We start from the raw sequence: 21,662 nt of genomic DNA, 5'->3' as shown, positions 1-21,662 counted from the left end.
GCTCTAATAGCGAAACTGTAAAGCGAAATGAAACTGAAAGTACTGTTTTTTCAAGTAATGCATTGTCTAATCAGCTAACTGTTAATAAAAATGTGTATTTGCAAACATTTGATTTAAAAATAGTTTTCGAAGGTACACAACTTACAGTTCGTACGATTTTCGACAGTAGTTCACATAATCTTATCTTTCAGAAAGGGTCATCACGTTTTTGCAACTGCGTCCCAAATAGAAACAAACCATTCTTGGGGAGAGAGAGACAAGTCCTAATTGCCATTTAGTGTTTGATGTTAATTTAAGAAATTTTGAGGGAACGTATGAACATAACTTTGAAGTACTTACTCATAACAAAATATGCGAATCTGTTCCAAAAATAGTTGATCACAATACCCTAAATTAAAAGGTAGAAATATCACCTTGTCTGATTTGCAAGCTAAGGAATATAACATTGAATTACTTTTAGGAGCAGATGCCATCGGGGACATTATTGCTGGCAGCTCTCTGAAACTGCACTCGGGTGTGTCTGTAGTGGCGACTGAATTCGGATACACTGTGATTGGTAAAGTAAACAGCTTATCTGAAAAATCTACTTCAGCTACTATTCTAGCATTACTGGAAAATAATTTGTTCAACAATATAGTGTCGTTGCATTCCTCTAATCTTGTGTAACCGAACTCTGGAATTTAGATGCCATTGACATAACAGACCCAACCGAAGATGTTAAACTAGAACTTGCTCACACCAACACAGTTAAGCAATTCAAAGAGATATTAAATTTTCTTTCCGATGGCCGATATGAATTGCCACCATCCTTTAAATTTGAAATTCTGTTACCTAACAATAAATCTATGACCTTTAAAAGTCACAAAAGAATGTGTCGACGAATTGATGAGAAAATCAGTTAGGTGAATATAAGGTAGTTTTTGAAGCAACGGGAAGATCTAAAAGTAATAGAAAAGAATTTAGTATGCTTGATTTTTTTCGCCATTTATTTTAACAGAAAGTTGCTTAGTAAGATTTTGTCCAGGTTTATTATTTGTCATGATTCTAGATTTGGAGGATGAAATTTCAAGTTTAATTTTCTTGCATTCTTGCTGGAATATGGCTATTATTTCTTGACAATTTCTTCGAAAGATTAAATGGGACCTTCCACTCATAACAAATGCGACATCATCGGCGAAAGCAGTAATTTTAGCAAAAGGAAGCCAAGCACTTTTTATAATTTTATTAAATGTAATATTCCATAATTCTGCGCTTATACATGCGCCTTGTGAACATCCACGAACTTGTTTTCTTCTGATTAAAGAATTATTATATAAAATGAGACTATGCCGATTATCAAGGAAATTATTGATAATTTAATAGATATTATAAGTACATTCAATATTTCTAAGTGCTTCTTTAATTGAGGGCCGCCATAATGAATCAAAGGCTGATTTGAGACCTAAGCTGATTATTGCGGAGTGTAGGTTATTGATTTTATTAACATGGATTTGGTTTAGGACTGCACCGGTTGCATGAATGGTAGATTTTTGCTGCCTAAATCCACACTGATTTTCATTAATGAATTTATGATGGTGAAAATGGTATTCAAGTCTTCCTATAATACAACTTTCAGATTTTCTCCAAGGGATGGTAGAAGGTTAATTGGCCGATAGGAATTAGGATTTTTATGAGCTTTGTTCTTTTTGAGGAAGAGTATGTTTTGTCTTGTTTTATAGCAGTCTTGAAAAATACCAAGTTCGAGACATTTATTGCAGATTAGAATTAGCTTAGGATTACTTTTATGTATAATTTGATAGCAGATTCTATCTGGTCCAGGAGCATTTTCGTTATTGAGTTTTTTAATAAATAGATTGAGTTCCATGGCTGTAAATGTGTTATCATTTTCTTGGAAGTAGATTACAACGAATTAATCTTTGTTCAGTTAAATCATCATATATGTTTTCTTTTGGTAGAATAACATCTAGAATGTTTTCTAAAGTGATCTTCGTAACATTTTTATCATTATTTCCCCTATTAGTGACTGTAAGTTGCGTTGGGTGGAAGATTTTGTTGGTTTCAATTTTGTACAATGAGCCATACGTATACTGGTTGTTTGAACAATAGTTGCACCATGCTTAAAGCTTTGCAGACATTATTTGCTTTTTATATGGGGCTTTTCGTTTTTTGTATTTTTGAAGTAGGTTGAGTCGTTCTTCATTAGTTTGCGATGATTTCAGTTTTCTTCGTAATGCTCGTGTTTTGTGTTTGACTTAGCGGAGTTCTTTCGACACCAGTTGATTTTTATAATGGGTATTGATGATCTTTTGAAGAAGGTACGTTCGTAGGTATCTTGAAACTTTCTGATAAGTTCCTTGGTAATATTATTAAGTTCTGTTTTGGTTGTACACAGAATAATAGCATTTAGAAAGTCATTTGAAATTGGATTGAACTTTTGTTGAAATTTCTTTTTTTTTTTGTTATTATTGATTTTAAATCTGGTAAGTGCAGTAAAGGACGTATATTCAGTTATATCAAAAGAGATATATTTGTTATAAGATTCGGTATGTTCATCTAGTATTGATCTGTTGTTAATTTTATTATCAAGATGTGTTGTAGAAATAAGAAGATCAGTCCAATAATTATTGTAGGTATTATCAAAGGTAGGTCGGTCAGTAAAATGATTATGTAGAATGAGATTGTTTGCATTTAAAAATTCTTCAAGTATTCTTCCTCTGTGATCGGTTTGTAAGTATCCTCATTAAGTACTTTGCGAGTTAAAGTCTCCACAAAAAACATGCGGACTATTATTATTGTTGTAAGATTTCATTTAGTATGGATAAGGTTTGATTTGGATTTTTGACGGAGATATATAGATACTAGTAATAAGAAGCTGAGATGCATTAGTATTGATTGAAATTGTGATTATATCTCGAGTATTAATCATTATTGTAGAATTCCATTTATTGTTTGGAATGAATATGGCTGTACGAGGAGATAAAACACCCGTTGAAGCATGACGTTGAATAATTGCCCAGTTATTTGGACTTCTTCCTAATTTGCCAGTGATGCAATAATGTTCTTGATTTATAATAAAATCTGCCAGATAATCTACTTGATACTGACATAGTTGGTCGGTGGCGGTCTTTGCTCTTTGAAGATTTATTTTGAGAAAACGGATGCCATTGTTATTCTTTTTATTGATGGAAAGGGTCTATAGATAGTCTGCAGGATCTTGCATTATTGTTGATAATATGTATTGGATTTTACTCGTCTAACTTTTGTTTGATATGTGGACCAGGAAATAGCTAAAGCTGGATGTTTACAGTCAAATTTTGTTTCATACTTTTTATTGTTAATCCAACAGATTATGCAGGACGGAGTTTGGGAATAACAGCAAGAAACATATTTTCCGCCGTAGAATGAGCATTTTGGTTGGTTTGTCTTATGAGAGAAATCCTGACAGACTTGACATCTGCGTACACCGATAAACTCGGTTATTTTATTGGTGCGCCATCCAATATATATTTGTTTTTTACTCATAAAATTTTGGAAAGTTTGACCGTGACATTTTATGATCCATTTATCGATATTATTTTGATAATTCAGTTTAAATAAAGGCCTTAGGTGGGAAATATTTGATTATGTTTCTTGGGCTATAATTTGAATCAGTTCATCAGAGTTGAAATTTTTTGGAGTATTATGAATTGTGCATTTTGGTATTGTGGCTTCCGGAAGTTTTACGTTAACTATATCTTTTGCAACTGTTTTGGCAATGAGGTTATAGCTGATTTTTTCTATACCTTCTGGCTTATGACAGTGTATTGCAAAGCTTCCTTGAAGAAAGGTGTTTATTCTTTTGACGTTGATATTTAATGCTTGCAGTGGTATTATTTGCAGTGGTATATGATTTATTTGTTCTATTTTTCTTTTTCGGGTCTTGCTTCGTTTGGTCATTAAATCAATCGTTCTACAGTCGTTATCCAGTTCTGGCTCTTTTCGCAGTTCATCCGGTTTCCTTTTCGGGTTTGACAGTTCTTTTCCGGTTCCTGCTGGTTTTGCAGATTTGGATTATTTTCCGTTTTTTGCTTCTTTTCCAGGTATTGCGTCTTTTCTGACTCATCTATCTTTCCAGTTCTGGCATCTTTTCCGGCTCTTGCTTCTTTTCCATTTTTTGCATTTTTTCCAGTTTCTTCTTTTTCAGTTCTTCTTTGTTTTTTAGTTTTTGCATTTTTTCCAGTTTCTTCTGCCTTTTCAGTTCTTCTTTGTTCACTTGTTTTTGTATCTCTTCCAGTTGTTTCTCTATTTTCAGTTCTTCTTTCTTTTCTAGTTTTTGTATCTCTTCCAGTTTTTTCTTGTTTTTCAGTTCTTCTTTCTTTTCTAGTTTTTGAATCCATTCCAGTGTTTGCTTCTTTTTCAGTTCTTGCTTCTTTTCTAGTTTCTGTTGCTTCTCCAGTTTTTGTTTGTTTTTCAGTTCTTCCTTTTTTTCCAGTTTTTGCTTCTTTTTCTGCTTTTTCAGTTCTTCTTTGTTTTTTAGTTTTTGCATTTTTTCCAGTTCCTTCTGCTTTTTCAGTTCTTCTTTGTTCACTTGTTTTTGCATCTCTTCTAGTAGTTTCTCCATTTTCAGTTCTTCTTTCTTTTCTAGTTTTTGTATCTCTTCCAGTTTTTTCTTGTTTTTCAGTTCTTCTTTCTTTTCTAGTTTTTGAATCCATTCCAGTGTTTGCTTCTTTTTCAGTTCTTGCTTCTTTTCTAGTTTCTGTTGCTTCTCCAGTTTTTGTTTGTTTTTCAGTTCTTCCTTCTTTTCCAGTTTTTGCTTCTTTTTCTGCTCTTGTTTCATTTTCAGTTCTTGCTTCTTTTCCATTTTTTGCTTCGCTTCCTGCTCTTGCTTCGTTTTCAGTTCTTGCTTCTTTTCCAGTTCTTGTATCTTCTCCGGTTCTTGCTTCTTTTCTAGTTTTTGTATCTTTTCCAGCTTTTGCTTCTTTTCTAGTTTTTGTGTCAATTCCAGTTTTTTCTTGTTTTTCAGTTCTTGCTTCTTTTCCAGTTTCTCCTTCTTTTCCAGTTTCTCCTTCTTTTCCGGTTCTTCCTTTTTATTCAGTTCTTGTTTCTTTTCCAGTTCTTGCTTCTTTTGCAGTTTCTCCTTCTTTTGCGGTTTCTCCTTCTTTTCCGGTTCTTCCTTTTTATTCAGTTCTTGTTTCTTTTCCAGTTCTTGCATCTTTTCCGGTTCTCGCTTCTTTTCTAGTTCTCTCTCGGTTTCCAGTTTTTGCTCCTTTTCATGATCACAAGGAGGGTTTTCCAATCTACAAAATAATCAGTATATCTTTATTTCAGTAGTAAAAAAGTGAAAGTAATGCAACGACGATCACGTTTAACATGTACAACACTTTAATATTTAGATACTATATAACACTTTGGGCTCAGTTTCATAGGAAAAAATCTCCCCGTAGATTTATTGCCTGACAGAATATTTTTCTACAAAGGGCGAATTGGTTGTTTTCGTTATAAGGACCTAAAGCCAAGCAGAGAAGTTAAAGAATTTGGCGTGATTTGTATGCAATAAGCGACCACCATGAATCTCACGTAGAGTGTGATAATTTGCAAAGTTTCAGTGCCTTACTTTTCCTTACTTAATTTTTACATAAGTTGTAATAATAATAATAGTAATAATAAACAGGTGGCTTAAAAACAGAGGGAAACAATGGGGAAAATTGCAAAATAGGAGAAAAAAAGGAAACTGAAATCAAAAATGAAACAACTACAAAAAAAAAAAGGATGGAAAAAGCATCTTAGAAGATATACACGTAACGTTCTTTCTGAATCAGAAAAACCTGTATTTAAACGAGTATAAGTTTGAGAGCTTTAGATTCATTTAGGTTTTGAATCAATTACTATTTCTTACGCTTGCTAGATATTTTAAATTTCTTCAATTTTTGTATAATTTACTTACGTATTTTGTATTTTAACCTTTTCTTATTATTATCCCAGTAGAGGTAACCTTACACATCATTACATTATCTCCGAGTTTCCTCATTTAAGTCATCTTTCTCTCAGAAGAATCCCTTTGCATCGCTGGCTGCACAGGTTTCAAATTTTCTCTTGTTATTCCAAATTCGGAAAATATTGCTGGTCTATTTCGTCGTCCAGCAGAGCAGCACTAGGAGTTTTGCCACCATTTGTTTTCAATTGAAAATTTTATTCTCATTCTTCAGTTACATTCTTTAAGTTTTAATTATTTATACAGGAAGAAAGAAAGAAATCAAACACAGTAAAACAAATTAGGAAAAGAAATATCTGTTTTCTCCTATATTTATTGTTCCCTGTAATTTCTTTTGCCTGTTCCATTAAATTTATTGAAGGAAAATTTGCTAAGTTTTTCAAAATGTATTTCCTAAATCCTTATGCGAATTAAGCCTTTCTGAGCGTTTCGGCTAATGGCCGAAATCACTTTAATGGCTTTCACAATGTAATGTTTGAATATTGACAGCTGCCTATACTGAAATATTTTCTCCATTGTCCTCGAAAAAAGAAGTATTAAAGTTCCAGGAGATTTTACAATGAAGGACACACATTTCTTATTTGAAGGGCAAGAGGAAAAAATAAGATATTTTCGGATGGGAATATGTAGTATTGTAAACACCGTGTTTGTAAATTTCATCATATAGTAGCAACACTTGAGTCATAAGTAATTATGCACATATATGAGAGAGACGACATCGAGGAAAAATGAAATGGCAAAACAGGGCCGAAACAACTTTCCTGGCCGGTACAAACAACACAAAACACAAGAAAGAACGGACACCAATTATGCTTAGCACAAGAGAAATTAAAAAATAGGAACAAAATTAGACACTTATGGACCTCAAAGAAGGTGTTCGAAATTACGACCTGCACCCTGATGCAGGTATCACATCTCTCGCACATCGACCATAAGATGTTCTGGAAAATACTGTGCATCCTCAGGACTTTCCCAGCAGCTGCCACGATATGTGCCACAAGTTCCTGTTGGACTTCTAACAGGGGTTTCGTGCACGAATGTGTTGAATTACCCCGAGCGGAAGTGATAATGCAAGTGAGGTCTCGTGATCTTGCTGAACAATGCACTGGACTACCCCTACCAAACCCATGTTTAGGATACTTTCCTAAGGAACTTTCGAATACTTTCTTTGATGACAATCCAATGTTTTTGTTCTTATTTCTTAGTTTTCGCTGCGCTAAGAATAATAATAAAATATCTTTACACTGTTCGTACCCTATTTTTCTTGTGTTGTCTCTCGTCACTATAGCGCCAGGAAAGCGTTTCCGACCATGCATTCAAATAAACGATTATATATATATATAATTTATTTCCTAAACAATATTGATTAATTGATTATATTATCTCCTATGTTTAATTAAAGTAGAATTATTTTAAAAGAGTGAATCCATACTGGTAAGTTATATTTCGAAATATGTTTTGAAGTAATTTGAAAGCAAAATGTTAATAATGTTTTTGGTTAATAATGTTAATAATGTTTAGCAAAATGCAAAATGTTAATAATGGGGACTAGAGTTAAATCATCATGAAGAATAAAATTTCAATTGTAAAAGGAAAATTAAAACCATGTAATCATTGTCATTGATCGGAAATTAATTGACTTTTCAATGGGAACAAACCAACTCCCATTCAACGAACAATAATTGATAAAAATACGTAAATACGAAGGTGTTTCGTCTTTACTCGAGTTATAAGTTAAAGCCGAACCGGCAATTCTAGTCAGGCCAAATATCTCCGCGAATAGAAGGGATTATGATCCAATGCTTATACTCAAAGAACTTATTCTTATGAAGCAATTTAGTCAATTCAATTTGGAGTAAAAAGCAAAATCTGTAGAGAAATTCGATATAACCCGAGTAACCGTCCCCGACACCTTCATGTTTATGCATTTGAGTTCTATATTATTTTTAAAAATTAAACATTGGAAATTCAATTTGGAGTAAAAAGCAAAATCTGTAGAGAAAGCCGATATAACCCGAGTAACCGTCCCCGACTCCTTCATGTTTATGCTTTTGAGTTCTATATTATTTGTAAAAATTAAACATTGGAAATTGTTATTATGAAATCGAATTCAAAGTAAAGTTGAAATAAACATAGAAGATTACAAAATAAGATAAATAATGCAAAGTTTGTAAAAACAAATCAAAGACAATATAAAGTAATATAAAAAAATGTAAAAAATAATATATAATAAGAACAGTGAATGTACATGAAGATATAAAGGCCAGAAAAGGTATTAAGTAACTTACATTCTTTCTAGTGGGGGAGTTGGCAAAGTATTCTCTTCATGTCTGACTCATAAGTGTTGGGTGTCCGAAAATTCTTAGCGGCAGTGGGGGCTTTGAATAATATCAGTCGGTAAGACTTGGGTGAAGTAATTTATGGTAGTGGGTTGGACTCGGAATTCTTGAGGGATGTATTATGTGGAGTTCTTATTTGAGGGAGAATGTCTGTTAAGATTTTTTTGAAAATACTAGTGAATGGAAATTAATTAATTTCTGGCTAATTGTCGTGTCGCAATGATTAAGAATTTAAGAAAGGAAAAAAGGAATTTTTCACTGTCCAAGAGCTATTAGACAGACTAAAGTCATGAAATAGGCCCATTTTTTTAGTAACAGTATAGTAACAGCATGAGTCTGAAGACAATTAGGTTTTTACAATATATACAATTGAGTAATTACACTATATACAAATCCTTCAACTGATAGTCATCCAACTTATACCGCCTTCTCAGGTTTAGGAACAAATTATCATATCCCTATCAGTTACATGATTTAGGGTGAGTATTTAACGCCTGCTCTTTTAAGGCAATGGTTGATAAATTGAATGGGTATTAGATTATTTTTGAGAATTTTAATAAGGAGCAAAATTTCGCGTTGTAAATCTATTGTATCTGTCCATATAATTTTAATTCGTTGTATTTGATTAATTATAGTATTGTTAATTACTTTTTTGGATATGTTGGAGTTCCAATTTATTAATTTGTTAGTACTGAAATTGAAGTTTCTTGTTTTGTCAAAAAGTAAAATTTTTTTGTAGTTAATGATTTGAAGATCTAGAAAGTCTATGCTATTTTGTGAATTATTAGTTTTATTAAGTGTAAGACAATTCGGATAAATCTCGGAGTGTTCAATTTTATCAAAATTATTAATTGTAATAAGGTCATCAATATATCTGTAGGTGTGTTTGTAGTAATTTAACTCTTGTGGTTGTAGATTTTTTTCGAAGTTAAAGTCTTTGACAAATAAAAAGATATTACAGATCGAGGTGCTGGAATGTAAGCCCATTGGCAATCCTCTGACTTGTTTAAAAATTTGATTTTGAAACTTGATGTAGTTATGAAAAAGTGTGCATTTTAGGTAGGTTTCCCATTTGTCAAGAGTCATGATATTGAGCATATCAGGGAAGAGTTTAGTTAGATCAAGTAGACTGGTATAGATTTCTTCTAGAGGAAGTGAGGTATATAAGTTTTCAAAGTCATAGCAATTAATGTTTTGGATGTTAATGGTTTGAATAGTATTAATGACAGGAGTGTTATTATGAATGATCCAGGATTGTTATGATTAGTGTTACAATCATTGAAAATAAATTTACAGATTTTATTAAGTTGAATTGAAAAATAATAGTCTACATTTTTCTTGTAATTTATTAGTTCCATTAGCAATAAATCTGAATTTTAATTGTGTTTTATGGAATTTGGGAATCGCATAAAGATTAGTAAATCTGTTGTAGTTTGCATTGAAAGTAATATTGAGTTTCTTATGAAAAGTTTTAAACCTGTTTATTATAGATGTTTCTGTAAGGTTGGCTAATTGATAAGTAGTCGCGTTGAGAAGTTCTTTATGAATAATTTCTGCGTAGAATTGTTTTCATATAATGCTAAAGTTATTAGTTGTTTAACTATTTTTGTAATAGTAAAGAGCTGTTTTAATTTTTTAATATCTGATGTAAGTTGCGACCAATTCAGTGTACTTTTAAACTTGAGGTGACTGATTTCGGTGGATATGCGTTGAAGAATTTTGGCTTTCCATTTTTATAAGGTATCTATGGGTAAATTCAGTTGATAGCTTGCTTTAACTATAACTTTGTTGATGTTGTTTTCGAAAGTCTTGTAACAGAAATTTGTAGTCATGTTTCTGACTGGTCTAAATTTTGTACCATAACTCATTAGTGTTTTAAGTTGATGGTTCTGTATGATATTCAGGTTGCCAGTAATTATGCGCTGGTGATGAGAATCCACGTAATTGCTGTAAATTGGTGTCTTACAATGTCATTCTGCTGTTTCATCTATTTCATGGTGGTTAGTCAGCAAGTTGCTTAAGGTCCTTTGATATTTAAATGCAACCATAGTTAATGTATCAACTGCGGGGAAGTAATCTTTACAATCTCTGATGATTCTTGAGAAATGAATATTGTCAAACTGCGGATGTAGAAAATTGACTTTAAAATAAATTTTGCGTTGAGTGAGACTATTAGAGAGTCCGAAAAAACTAAAATCGAGAATCATGTCTTTAATGATTTGTGTGTCGTCGTAGCTTTATTGAATGAATTTTTTTAGTTTGATAAGGAATTTATTAGTACAGGAGTGTAACAGTTGAGAGGTTTCTTGGGAAAGTTGTCTGAGTCAAAGAAACATTTCAATTGTTTTTTCAATGCAAATGTATCCAAAGTGGATAAAAATCTCGCATTATTTTTTATTTTGCTTCCTCTTATTCCTCTCTGCGTTTTGTTGCTGTAGTGCTTAAATTGGCTGAAAATAGACTTCTTAGAAGTATCTCTATGACTATGTATATAAGTGTTAAGTCCATATGGATAAAGTGAACGTTGTTTTAGTATATAGAGAGATTCCTGAAAAATTCGTGTTTTGTGATTGGGTATTATATCTAGTATCTGAAGTTGAATAGAGTTGAAGTCATGGTGTTTAAAGTGCTCTAATTCTGCTGTATTGAGTTGTGATGGTGTACTTATTTTAATGCTATTTTTTGTGCGTTGAATGTTTTGATTTAAGCTCTATGGTTATTGATTCGAAAGTTAAGATTGTTTTTAGTCTGTCCTATATATTTTATATGTCAAGTGCCGCATGTAATCATGTAAATACAGTTAAATGTTTTTCATAAAAATTGTATTTTGGGTTTATCTGTAGCAGGCATGGCGTTAAATTTTCAAGTTTTTCATCTAGTGGAATGACATTAAATGATTTCAATTTCAGATAAACTAGCAAGATATAAAAGTAAGGAGGCTGCTAACCTTCAATACAGTAAAGTTTTTGTATAAGAACTTTATAAAACTTAAAAATTAAAATATTAAGAAAGAAGAATGGTGGTAATATATAAAGTGGGTACATTAGGCAAGCGATAAATAGCGCTAATAGCTGCTATTTAGCATATCCAATGTTGTATGTTCTTAAATTCATTAAGTGCGAAAAGAAGTTACAATTACTTGCGCAATTGCTGCAAAGTTAGTTAATAATAATTTATTTCCTAAACAATATTGATTAATTGATTATATTATCTCCTAAGTTTAATTAAAGTAGAATTATTTTAAAAGAGTGAATCCATACTGGTAAGTTATATTTCGAAAGATGTTTTGAAGTAATTTGAAAGCAAAATGTTAATAATGTTTTAACGGGGACTAGAGTTAAATCATCTTGAAGAATAAAATTTCAATTGTAAAAGGAAAATCATATATATATATATATATATATAAAATCTTTATATATATATATATATATATATGTTACCGTGAAAGACCGAAATTGGAGAATGTCGACTTTCACCGGAGAATGTCAACATTCACCAAATACGTCGGTGAAAGATCGAATATTGCATTACATTCTTGTACATTCGGACCCTCACCGGTGTATGTCGACACTCACGGATGTGTTCTGGTGTAGGTTGAAAAGAGAGGAGTATATGTACACGCTGTCATTGCAAAAGGAAGTGTTCCACAAATAAATGCTGTCGTAAAAGCAAGGGCCTCTTGTGCAATTGAAAGTGTCATAAGAGTTTAAGTTTTTGCAATAAATAAGATTTGAATCACGTAATTTTGTAAGTTTTAAACTTCTATTATTTTCCTTTCGCATTTTGAATGTACAGTGTGTTTTAAGTTCTTACATTCTTAAGTTCTTAATTTAAGTGCGTTTTTTCGTGACCGAATTACAGAGAAAATATAATATTCTTATGTGTTCAACATTCACCATTAGTAGATGGTGAATGTTGACATTTACCGGTGTAAGTCAGAAATAAGAGTATTTGGAAAATATTTCGGACATACAACAAGCGACTTTGTGAATGTTGACATTCACCGGTGAAAGTCGACATTCTCCAGATTTCGGCGTTTCACCATAACATATATACGATAAACGTATATATATAGATATATATGTATATGTGTGTGTGTGTGAATTAATGTTAGGAATTCTGATCGCACATATTGATCTATAATACAGAGCAAATTTGGCAGATGAATAAGATAAAATATTCAGATTTATTTCAATTCATATTTGCGGCTCCAATTCATTTGAAATTCTAAACCTACCTATTTCTAGAATATTTATATTTCTCATATTGTTGGAATAGGAAGAAAGTAGCACGACGTCGTGTCAGCGGTGACAGAGATAGAAAAAAATGTGCATAGTTCGACAACATTGTGGCTTAGTAAGAGAAATATTTGATTCAGGAAATTTAAATTCCCGCTTAGCTAGGTCATCATCTTTATGTAAATCATGTGATGGGGATATATATATCTACATAAATATATTTTAATTAATTAATTTTTATTTTTTAATTTTCTATTAATTCAAAATTATTTAATATTATATATTAAAAAAATAATTACAATGAAAAGTTGGAATCTGGAAATTTTTATTATGTTTGATGAGTACATTCTCAAAACTCGAGCTAAATAATATTCTAAATCTCTGTAAATCTAGAAATATATAGTTTAACAGAAACAGATGAAGAGAACAATTTATATTAGATTTGTTCCGAATAGAGTATAGGATGGATTTCAGTGTTTACGTAATTTGTTTTACATACATATATATTATTATTTATAAACATAAAGTCCTTTTTGTCTTTGTTACTCTAATTATATCAACTATTTGACATTCAACAACTAACTTCATAACAACTTCTCATTCACAAATTTTACAAACTGGCCGTTTAAACACGTGTATTTTGTATATTAGCTTTCTGTTTAGATATTTCATTAGTTAATGCAATAACGTTTCCTCATAATCAAAAGGTATGACAATAAATTTGAATTCTTCACAATAGGATTTTCCATCTTAAACATTTATAATATATTTTTGTAATGAAGGAATGAAAAAAACATTAAGCATTATAAATCTGAAAACGTATTATTTTCCAGACCAGCGTTTTTGTCAAAAAATTATTAAAGGTATAATTAAACTGGACCTGAAACATTATGTTTTGTTTTATTATTTTTTCCGAAAAGACTTACGTTTCCGACACGTATTGCAATCTTAAACATTGGGGATCCAATTCTTCTAGTAGTTGATCACTGTAGTATATTCCTGCTTCTCCTTCTTCTTCTTCAAATATACGTCGATAATTATTTGCGCTGAAATATTTTTATTTTATTAAATATATATGTTCATATGTTTGAATTCATTAATTTAATAAATGATTACTTATACGTTTTTTGTCAAAAGTAGTAAGTTACAGTTTGCGAGCATTTTTACAGATTGTCAAAGATTTTTAAACGCTCAATGTTCCACGAAGAAAATATCTTTACTTATTCAAAATCTTTTAAAAACAATAAATATGGAAATGAATATTCCTCTTATTAGCCTAAATTCCATTATGAGAATATACAGGTATAATAGGAAATGAAGCTGCTGGCACCAACAGCTCAGGATGCCATATTAAAAGGTCTGATTGACATCTATCATCTCAAATCAAACCATGCAATCAGGAAAAAATTTTCCAAACACGTTTTAATAAAATAACAAACAGGATGGGACGAGACAGATACAAGAAGATTGCTCGACGGTTATCTCCCGCAAGTATCCCTATAAAGAATAAATTTTTTTCTCCAATTAGATTGGCAACAAGTCATGGAAAGTTCCCATTTTATTACCAGAGATTCTTAAGAAGCACGTAAAATGCGAGCGCGAAAAACCTGCAAATCTAGCAAAATTTAAGCTTTATAAATGGCACACTTTCTTACTTTCCCTTCTTAGAAAAGATAACCAGGATTTGCATCAAAAATTCCAGAGAAACGTTTTTCTACAATATGAAGTATGTGTCTGCACTTCAACAATTTATGAAATATATTATTGAAAGTGAAGGAACCGTGATTATAAGTATCTAGTAATATTACAAAAGTGAATAAGCATATATTTAAGAACAAGAAAATTTTTTAAACGGTGGCTTCCGTTGACCATGCTGATGAAATTTCCAGTCGAGCGCAATTAATCAATGTTTGGGATCTCAACCTGATGGCTGCGTATGCTGAGTCGATGACTGATCATTCATTTGGACAATTTCCGCACAGGATTAAAAATTGCCTTCCTACAGACTTCTTCACTTAACGGGCCATGCGTTCAAAACACAGATTTACACGTTAACTGAAATGTATAAAAAAATTAGCGAAAACAAAAAAAGTATTTAAACGCACAATATCTCTTCGGATCTTCCTATGTTCCTGATTATTACATCTGCTGAAAACAATTTAATACGTTTAAATGCAATTACATTTCATTGAAGTGATCTATTAATTGTTTAACAGTTTTCTGCTGTTGACTTCAATAAATTTATGATGTTTGGTATTTCATTTGTTTCCAGCAACACCTAGTCTCCTTTGCAAAGAAAATTAATATTAACTTTTGTAATTAAGAAATGATTTAGATGAAAAATTAAATTGGACTGGAGGTAATGTCTCGGTTGTTTTCGTTAAAAAAAGTTGGTGCTTTCTTAATTCAAAAAATATCTCCATATATATACATAACATACATGTAATTAATTTACACACTTAAAAAAAGTATTCTTCACATGGTATCTTCAAATGGGTAGATACGATAGCTGAAAAACAAGTGTCGGACTAAAGCGGAGCTGCAAAGAGCGATTTGTTGTACTGATACTTCCGTTTATATAATTCTTGTTATTCGATGCATGTAGTTTTGTTGAAATTCGTGTTACAAATTGCTTTATTCTCTGATGTAAAAGGAATTATCCCAAATTTTATTTAGAAGATTTAAATAACGGTTTTGATCACAATACGCGGCAGTTACTAGAAAAATATCTGGATCAGTGACTATTTGACGTCATTTAAAACGCTTAATTACAGGGCCGTAGTACAATTCACAACCGGCCCCAACCCCACGGGTATAGCGATATACAATAGTGACGTGATCGAAAATTCTTTGGAAATAATCGCTATCATCGAATGACATGCATATTCTATTTAAGTAATCATAGTCATCAGCTTTTAATATTCGTTGTAAATAATCATTGTCATCGAATAATCATTGTAAAGAATCATTCTCATCGGATAATCATCGAAAATAATCTTTGTCGTTACATAAAGGGGCATAGTAGCTGATGTATAAAGATTTGTACTCAAATTCTCATCAAAACAATCGAATATGTATTGCAATTTATCATATGATCATTATTAACAGCAATGATTCTTAAATGTCTTCGACCTACGGCTCCTAATGACGCCGAGGAAAACTTGCGCAAATGTGACAAAAAGAATATTTAAAAATACAATAAAAGCTTGAAAGGTAATAAAAATGCCTGAATTTAATTTCCTTTTATTTAAATGAAGCTTAATGTTTTGAAGGAATTTGAATATTGTACACAGGAATCAACAATATAAATATCTGTGGATTTTTGCCTCCTTGTTTTTTAATTCGTAACATCATATCTCCGGAACGGGGAGTTTGAGTTTGGAAGGAGGTACCCCCGGATTTCAAAACTTCTTGGTAAAACTTTCCGACTATTGTTATCTTCCTACGACTATCACTCGAGATATTATATAAAATTTCGGAAAACGGTAATTTTTCGTATTTATTTTTCCAAGTAGCCGAAGTCTAGCGCACTGGACATCAAAATGCTTTACTTGGAAAAATGTTGGCCGTTCTCACTTTCAAATCGTAGAGTTTGTTTAAGAGATATTTTTAAGTTAAAAAAAATATGAAATAAATAGTATTGCCAAACGTGAAACTTATTGTTATTATTATTTACGGTCATATTCTGAAGTTGAAGAAAGCACGTGATTCCATATAACGTCATTGTATGTCGAAAATCTTTCGTTAATATCAGTATTTTAAATGAATAGCTGTTTTTGGCAACTTTTATGTTTCACCTTTGGATACGTGACACGATATGCTATCGCTACGTTAATTCCTTTATTGAGATTTTGAAAATTTGTTATATTGATATAAATTTAAATCATAACCTCCAATGTATTACCTAAAGGGTCAAAGGTCTTTGTTTCCTGAGTTGGCAAGAAAAATGTATTTACGAATCGCTGGTTGCTTGGAAAGAATGAATACATTTTCTTCATAATGAAATGTTTCTATGCATTTTATGCTATTCTAAATTTATTTATAAAAATTTAATTTCTTTTATTGTATACTTACTTTCTGAGTAGAAGTTTAAACATCTGTAGATATTTAACGTATTTTAGATGCAATGTTACTTTACTACAGTTAAATAAATTTTTTTTCCAATTTACTAAAATGTCTGAACGCAAGAAGAGAGCACAAATGGTACAGCGAGCTACAGAAAAATGAAGTAAAAAACACTAGGAGACTCAACAGGCAAGTACAAGAAAATTTGCGAGCTTCAAAAATGAATGAAGACACAACTAGAAACTCAGCAGGCAAGCATAGTGACAAGACAGCTTACTCATTCAAGAAACTGAAGAAGAAACGAATAGGAGTTCCAGCAGACAAGCAGCAACTCAAGAAACTTCGCGTGCTCAAACTGTATCAGAAACTAGTAGAAAACACAAAAGACATTCAGAAAACCAAGAAACACTGCGTGCTCCGGAAAGGGAAGCAGAAGGGAAACGGAGGCCCATTAGGCAAGTGGAACGTCAACAGACCATGCGCGATGAATAGAAGAAGTAGCAAGTAAACGAAGGATACAAGACTCTCCGCGTCAGCGTCAGATTCGACAGGAAATAACAGAACAGCTCAAGAACCTATATAAACAACTCAAGACGCTGCAGTTTACGGACAATTTTTGTTCGAAGTGGCAGAGCGTATACGAGGGAACAAGCTTCTCATGAACGCATCAAGACATACACGTAGTACTCTTCACAATGCAGGAAGTTTACTTTGAGCAACACACTGTATACATAGAGCTCGTAGACATATATAGTAAAGATTTTGCTTTGGCAACAGCCCCCTAGTAAAATGTATGAAGTTTATATTAGCATCTCACAATACCTGAACGAAATTTTTCTATTTACTTCTTCATTTACAATTTTCTGAAATTTTTTATCAGTAATCCTGTCTATATAATATAGATATCAAAATCAGAAAAATTTAATTAATTATCTTTAAATGTATCTAAGTAATGAATACTTCGCCCCTGTTCATACCGAAAAAACATGATGTAATTGTAGATAGCTAGAAAGTAAAATGTATTCAGCAGGCTGTGCAGCAAGCGACATCTATAAATGGTGATAAAACAATAATGTTATATAATGTTATATACTGGCAGAGTTTTAAATTAAGAACATATACATCAGTGTTTTAATAATAAGAATTTTGCATCAAATTGCAAAACAAATATCTTAACTTCTGTCTTTTCATGCATAAGAGTTCAGCATTCGGAAAATTATATTTTCGTAAATGGTTTAGCAAAAATAACGAAAATTATTGCCCTGAGAAATGGATATGCTTGGTATGAATCCGAATTACGCCAAGACTACCCGTCAACGGTTGTTTTGAACACGCCCTTAATGAATATATATAACCCTTAAAAAACGTAAAGTGAGTGAATCTACTATCCGAGTGTGTCTTTATATCTTGAGTATTTAAGAAATGCATTTATCTATCTGGATAAAGCTAACGCTATTGCCTGAATAACAACGTTTATTTAACACTTGATATTACCAACTTCATATATATCTTGAAATAAAACATAAATTTCCTAATCAGATACTACCAATTGCAGAAAAAATACAAAAATAATGGAATTTCTAATAACACTACAAGTAACATACCGAGGAATAAATTGCGCAGCAAAACTGATGCAATCTACAATATATATACCAAAAAATTTATGTACCGCAATAGAAATGCAAAAGAATGAGAAATGAAACTATCATGAGATTTATAATGAAAAATTTACCATAAACTATTGATATATGTTAATAAATATATGCTTTTAATACTATTTATTTAAATATGCTGAAACTTTCATAATATTCATTACTTACGAACGCTTTTTCATCCATCGAAACATAGCACAAGCCATTCTCAATTCAGTGCTGGTGCACGTCAATAAAATAAGGATAAATCCAAATTTTTACAAAAAATCAATCGCCTTGACTCGTTTCTCAGAAAACGTATGTCTACAAATGCAGTATTAATATATCACATCAATATAATTCGGGATCATAAAATCTCCAAACAACGCATTAAACGCAAAAAATCGCATTAAGGCAGAATGAAGAATTTTCACTCTTACAATGGCTTTTACAACAATATACAATAGAATCTAATTTCTAAACTAAGTGTTCATTGTTACACCATATTTAATTTTTGGGGAATCTTTCATGGTTGTTCAGTAATTCTAACTGTTAACTGGTATAAAAAGAATTATGATTTCATATATATGCACAGACTTATATATGTATTATATTAACACGTATCTGTAGTAACATACATCATCTTATATTATATGTATTCGCATAATTCTAAATTAATTATACTAGTCAACATATTTTATATATTGATAGCATCAGACTTTTAAAATTATTTATTACTATCTGCTTGCTAACGATTATATAATTACGCACAGTGGTACCTCGACATACGTGTTTAATTCGTTTCGTAACTTTGCTCGTATGTCAAATTGCTCGTATCTCAAAGCAATTTTCCACATTGAAATTAATCGAAATCCCATTAATCCGTTCCAGATCCCAAAACACGACCTCAGTTGTTTGTTAAGTGTTTTTAAGTAAGAATCAAAAACAAGAAGAAACATTTATTTATAAATAACAAATACATATTCTATAAAAACATAATTAAAAGAAAAAGTGAAGTGCCTACGGAAGAGCTTAATTTTTGTCACTGGTCTTCGCTTTTTTCGTCATGATCTGCTTATTTCCACCCGCAGATCATTTAAAAAAACTTTCCAAGGAGGTTTGTTTCTTCTTCCGTGTCAAGGATGCACGGCTAGTTGCAACGTTTTCGCGGTGATTTTTATCCACGCACTCTACAACTTTCTCCCACATTCCCAAGACCTGTTTTATATCTCTTGTAGCGATAACCTCCTCCACCTCTGGCTCCTCTTCAAAACTAATTTTTCGTTAACACAACGTATGCTGTTGCAAATACAGATCGTGTAACTCCTCGGTTGTCAGCTCCTGAGACTGTTGTTCGACGAGTTCGTTCACATCTCTCCCATCCACCTCCAGACTCATGGATTTTCCCAGAGAAACAAGCTCCTCTACCTATGCGACTTTGGGTTCCAATCCTTCGAAGGCCCTTTCAGCAACAGCCTCAGGCCACAGCTTCTTCCGTGCAGAGGTTAAGGTCCTCGTTGTAACACCCAGCCAGGCCTGATCAATAATTCCTAGGCATATGACGATCTTAAAGTGGCCTTTCCAGAACTCTCGAAGGGTAAGGTTTGTGTTCTCCGTCACCTCAAAGCAGCCCCAAAAAATGTGCTTGGTGTACAATTTCTTAAAATTAGAAATCACCTGCTGATCCATCGTCTGCAGGATAGGAGTGGTGTTGGGTGGTAGGTAGGGAACTTTTATATACTTGAACTATTAGAGTAAATCAACTTCGTGATTTGGTGGGTGAGTAGGGGCATTGTCGAGGAAGAGAAGGGCTTGCATGGGTAGGTTGTTTTTCTGTGGGTATTTTTTAACAGAAGGGCCAAACACCAGGTTTATCCACTTCACAAAGAATTTCCTGGTGACCCAAGCCTTCGGATTTGTCATCCACATACCTGGCAGATTTTCTTTTGAAATATTATATGACTTAAAGACTCTGGGATTTTCCGAATGGTATACTAGCAGAGGCTTGATTTTACAGTCGCCAATCTCATTGGCGCAAATTACTAGAGTTAATCTATCCTTCATGGGTTTGTGACCTGGCATCGTCTTCTGCTCTGCCGTTATGTAAGTTCTATTCGCCATCCTTTTCTAGAAAAATACTGTATCGTCACAGTTAAAGACTTGCTGGGGGGATGTATGCTTTGGCTAGTATCAGTTCGGAAAACATTTTGATGTGAACCTCAGCTGCCTTCACATCGGAACTTGCTGCCTCACCATGTCTGAGGACGGAGTGAATGCCGGTCCTTTTCCTAAAGATGTCAAGCCAGCCCTACTGGATTTAAACAAGTCTTCCGATTCCTCATTTTTAGAAGTGTGTGGGATCTTCTTTAGCAAATAACCGTAAATTGCTCGTGCCTTCTCACATATGAAGCTTTATGTTAAGGTTCCTCCTTGAAGCTGCTCCTCTCTCACCCACCCCATCAGTAGTTTCTCCATCTATTCACGGAGAGAGGTCCAGAGTTTAGACATTATTTTATCGGCCTTAGATGGCGTTATACCCTTTATCAACTCCTTTTTTTTAAGCACAGTACATATCATTGATGTGCTACGACCGTACATCATCGCCAAGTCAATTACTCGCACACCTTGCTCATGGTTTTCTATGATTTCACGCTGTAATTCAATAGACATCATCTTATTCTTTGTACCCATGGTTATAAAAATAAATATGATAATGTTTTCTAAATGTACAAAAAGCAAAAAGCGCCAACCCAGCTTATCAAATATGCTTCCAAAACGAGGGAAACAAGCACACAGACTGAGATCTTGTCTGAGGTGGGAGAAACTGTTAGACGCTGCATCTAAATATAAATAACCATCGTCTTCACTGCCGAAACCCTCTAAACTATTCTATAAATCACTATCATATCAGCTATAAAATCGTCATTAGCCAAATCTATATCATCATCAAAATCATCTAAATATTCCTCACCACACAAAACACATCATGATTTTAAACCATCGTATCTCTATCACCATCGTCAGAATAAAATAAACCACCATCACACAAATCACATCATCATTCCATACTAATCAATCGAAACTATATATCATATACACCATCATCATTGAAGTCGTCAAATAATAAAATCACCTGAATACAAAGTACTATCACCTAAAGTTTTATTACCATCATACTCATTTAATCACATTCTTCATCACTATAACATATAATCACGATAACTTAAATAAAAAATCATCAGCAGTTAGTATAAATCCTCATCCTTAAAATACCAGCTAAATTATTTAAATCATCATCATTTAAATCAAGATTTTTTTGGTGTTTCGCTAGTATAACATCAAAACGAACCAGTTTCATTTAGGTACAGACATGTACAGGTAAAAGTGTTGGAGCTTCATTAAAGATTGCACAGGTATA

General features: G+C 32.4%; 2 protein-coding genes across 2 annotated transcripts in view; one reads left to right on the top strand and one right to left on the bottom strand.

The window, feature by feature from the left end:
* The window catches only part of LOC146997217 (uncharacterized), a 440,254-nt gene that overhangs the window by 140,607 nt on the left and 277,985 nt on the right, over positions 1-21,662 (top strand). The gene's annotated exons all lie outside the window — the stretch shown is intronic.
* The window catches only part of LOC146997221 (uncharacterized), an 89,737-nt gene continuing 72,177 nt past the window's right edge, over positions 4,103-21,662 (bottom strand). The window contains exon 3 of the mRNA XM_085816386.1: positions 4,103-5,276. Within this exon, the coding sequence (XP_085672512.1) occupies positions 4,103-5,191 (1,089 nt within the window). The 5' untranslated portion in view covers positions 5,192-5,276. The remainder of the gene's footprint in view (positions 5,277-21,662) is intronic.

Source organism: Stegodyphus dumicola, chromosome 5 (assembly GCF_044657685.1).
Source record: "Stegodyphus dumicola isolate Sdum_Otavi_A_Nest chromosome 5, ASM4465768v1".
NCBI lineage: Eukaryota > Metazoa > Arthropoda > Arachnida > Araneae > Eresidae > Stegodyphus > Stegodyphus dumicola.
The sequence above is the reverse complement of the archived record's forward strand: the minus strand, read 5'-3'. Positions and strand labels throughout refer to the sequence as shown.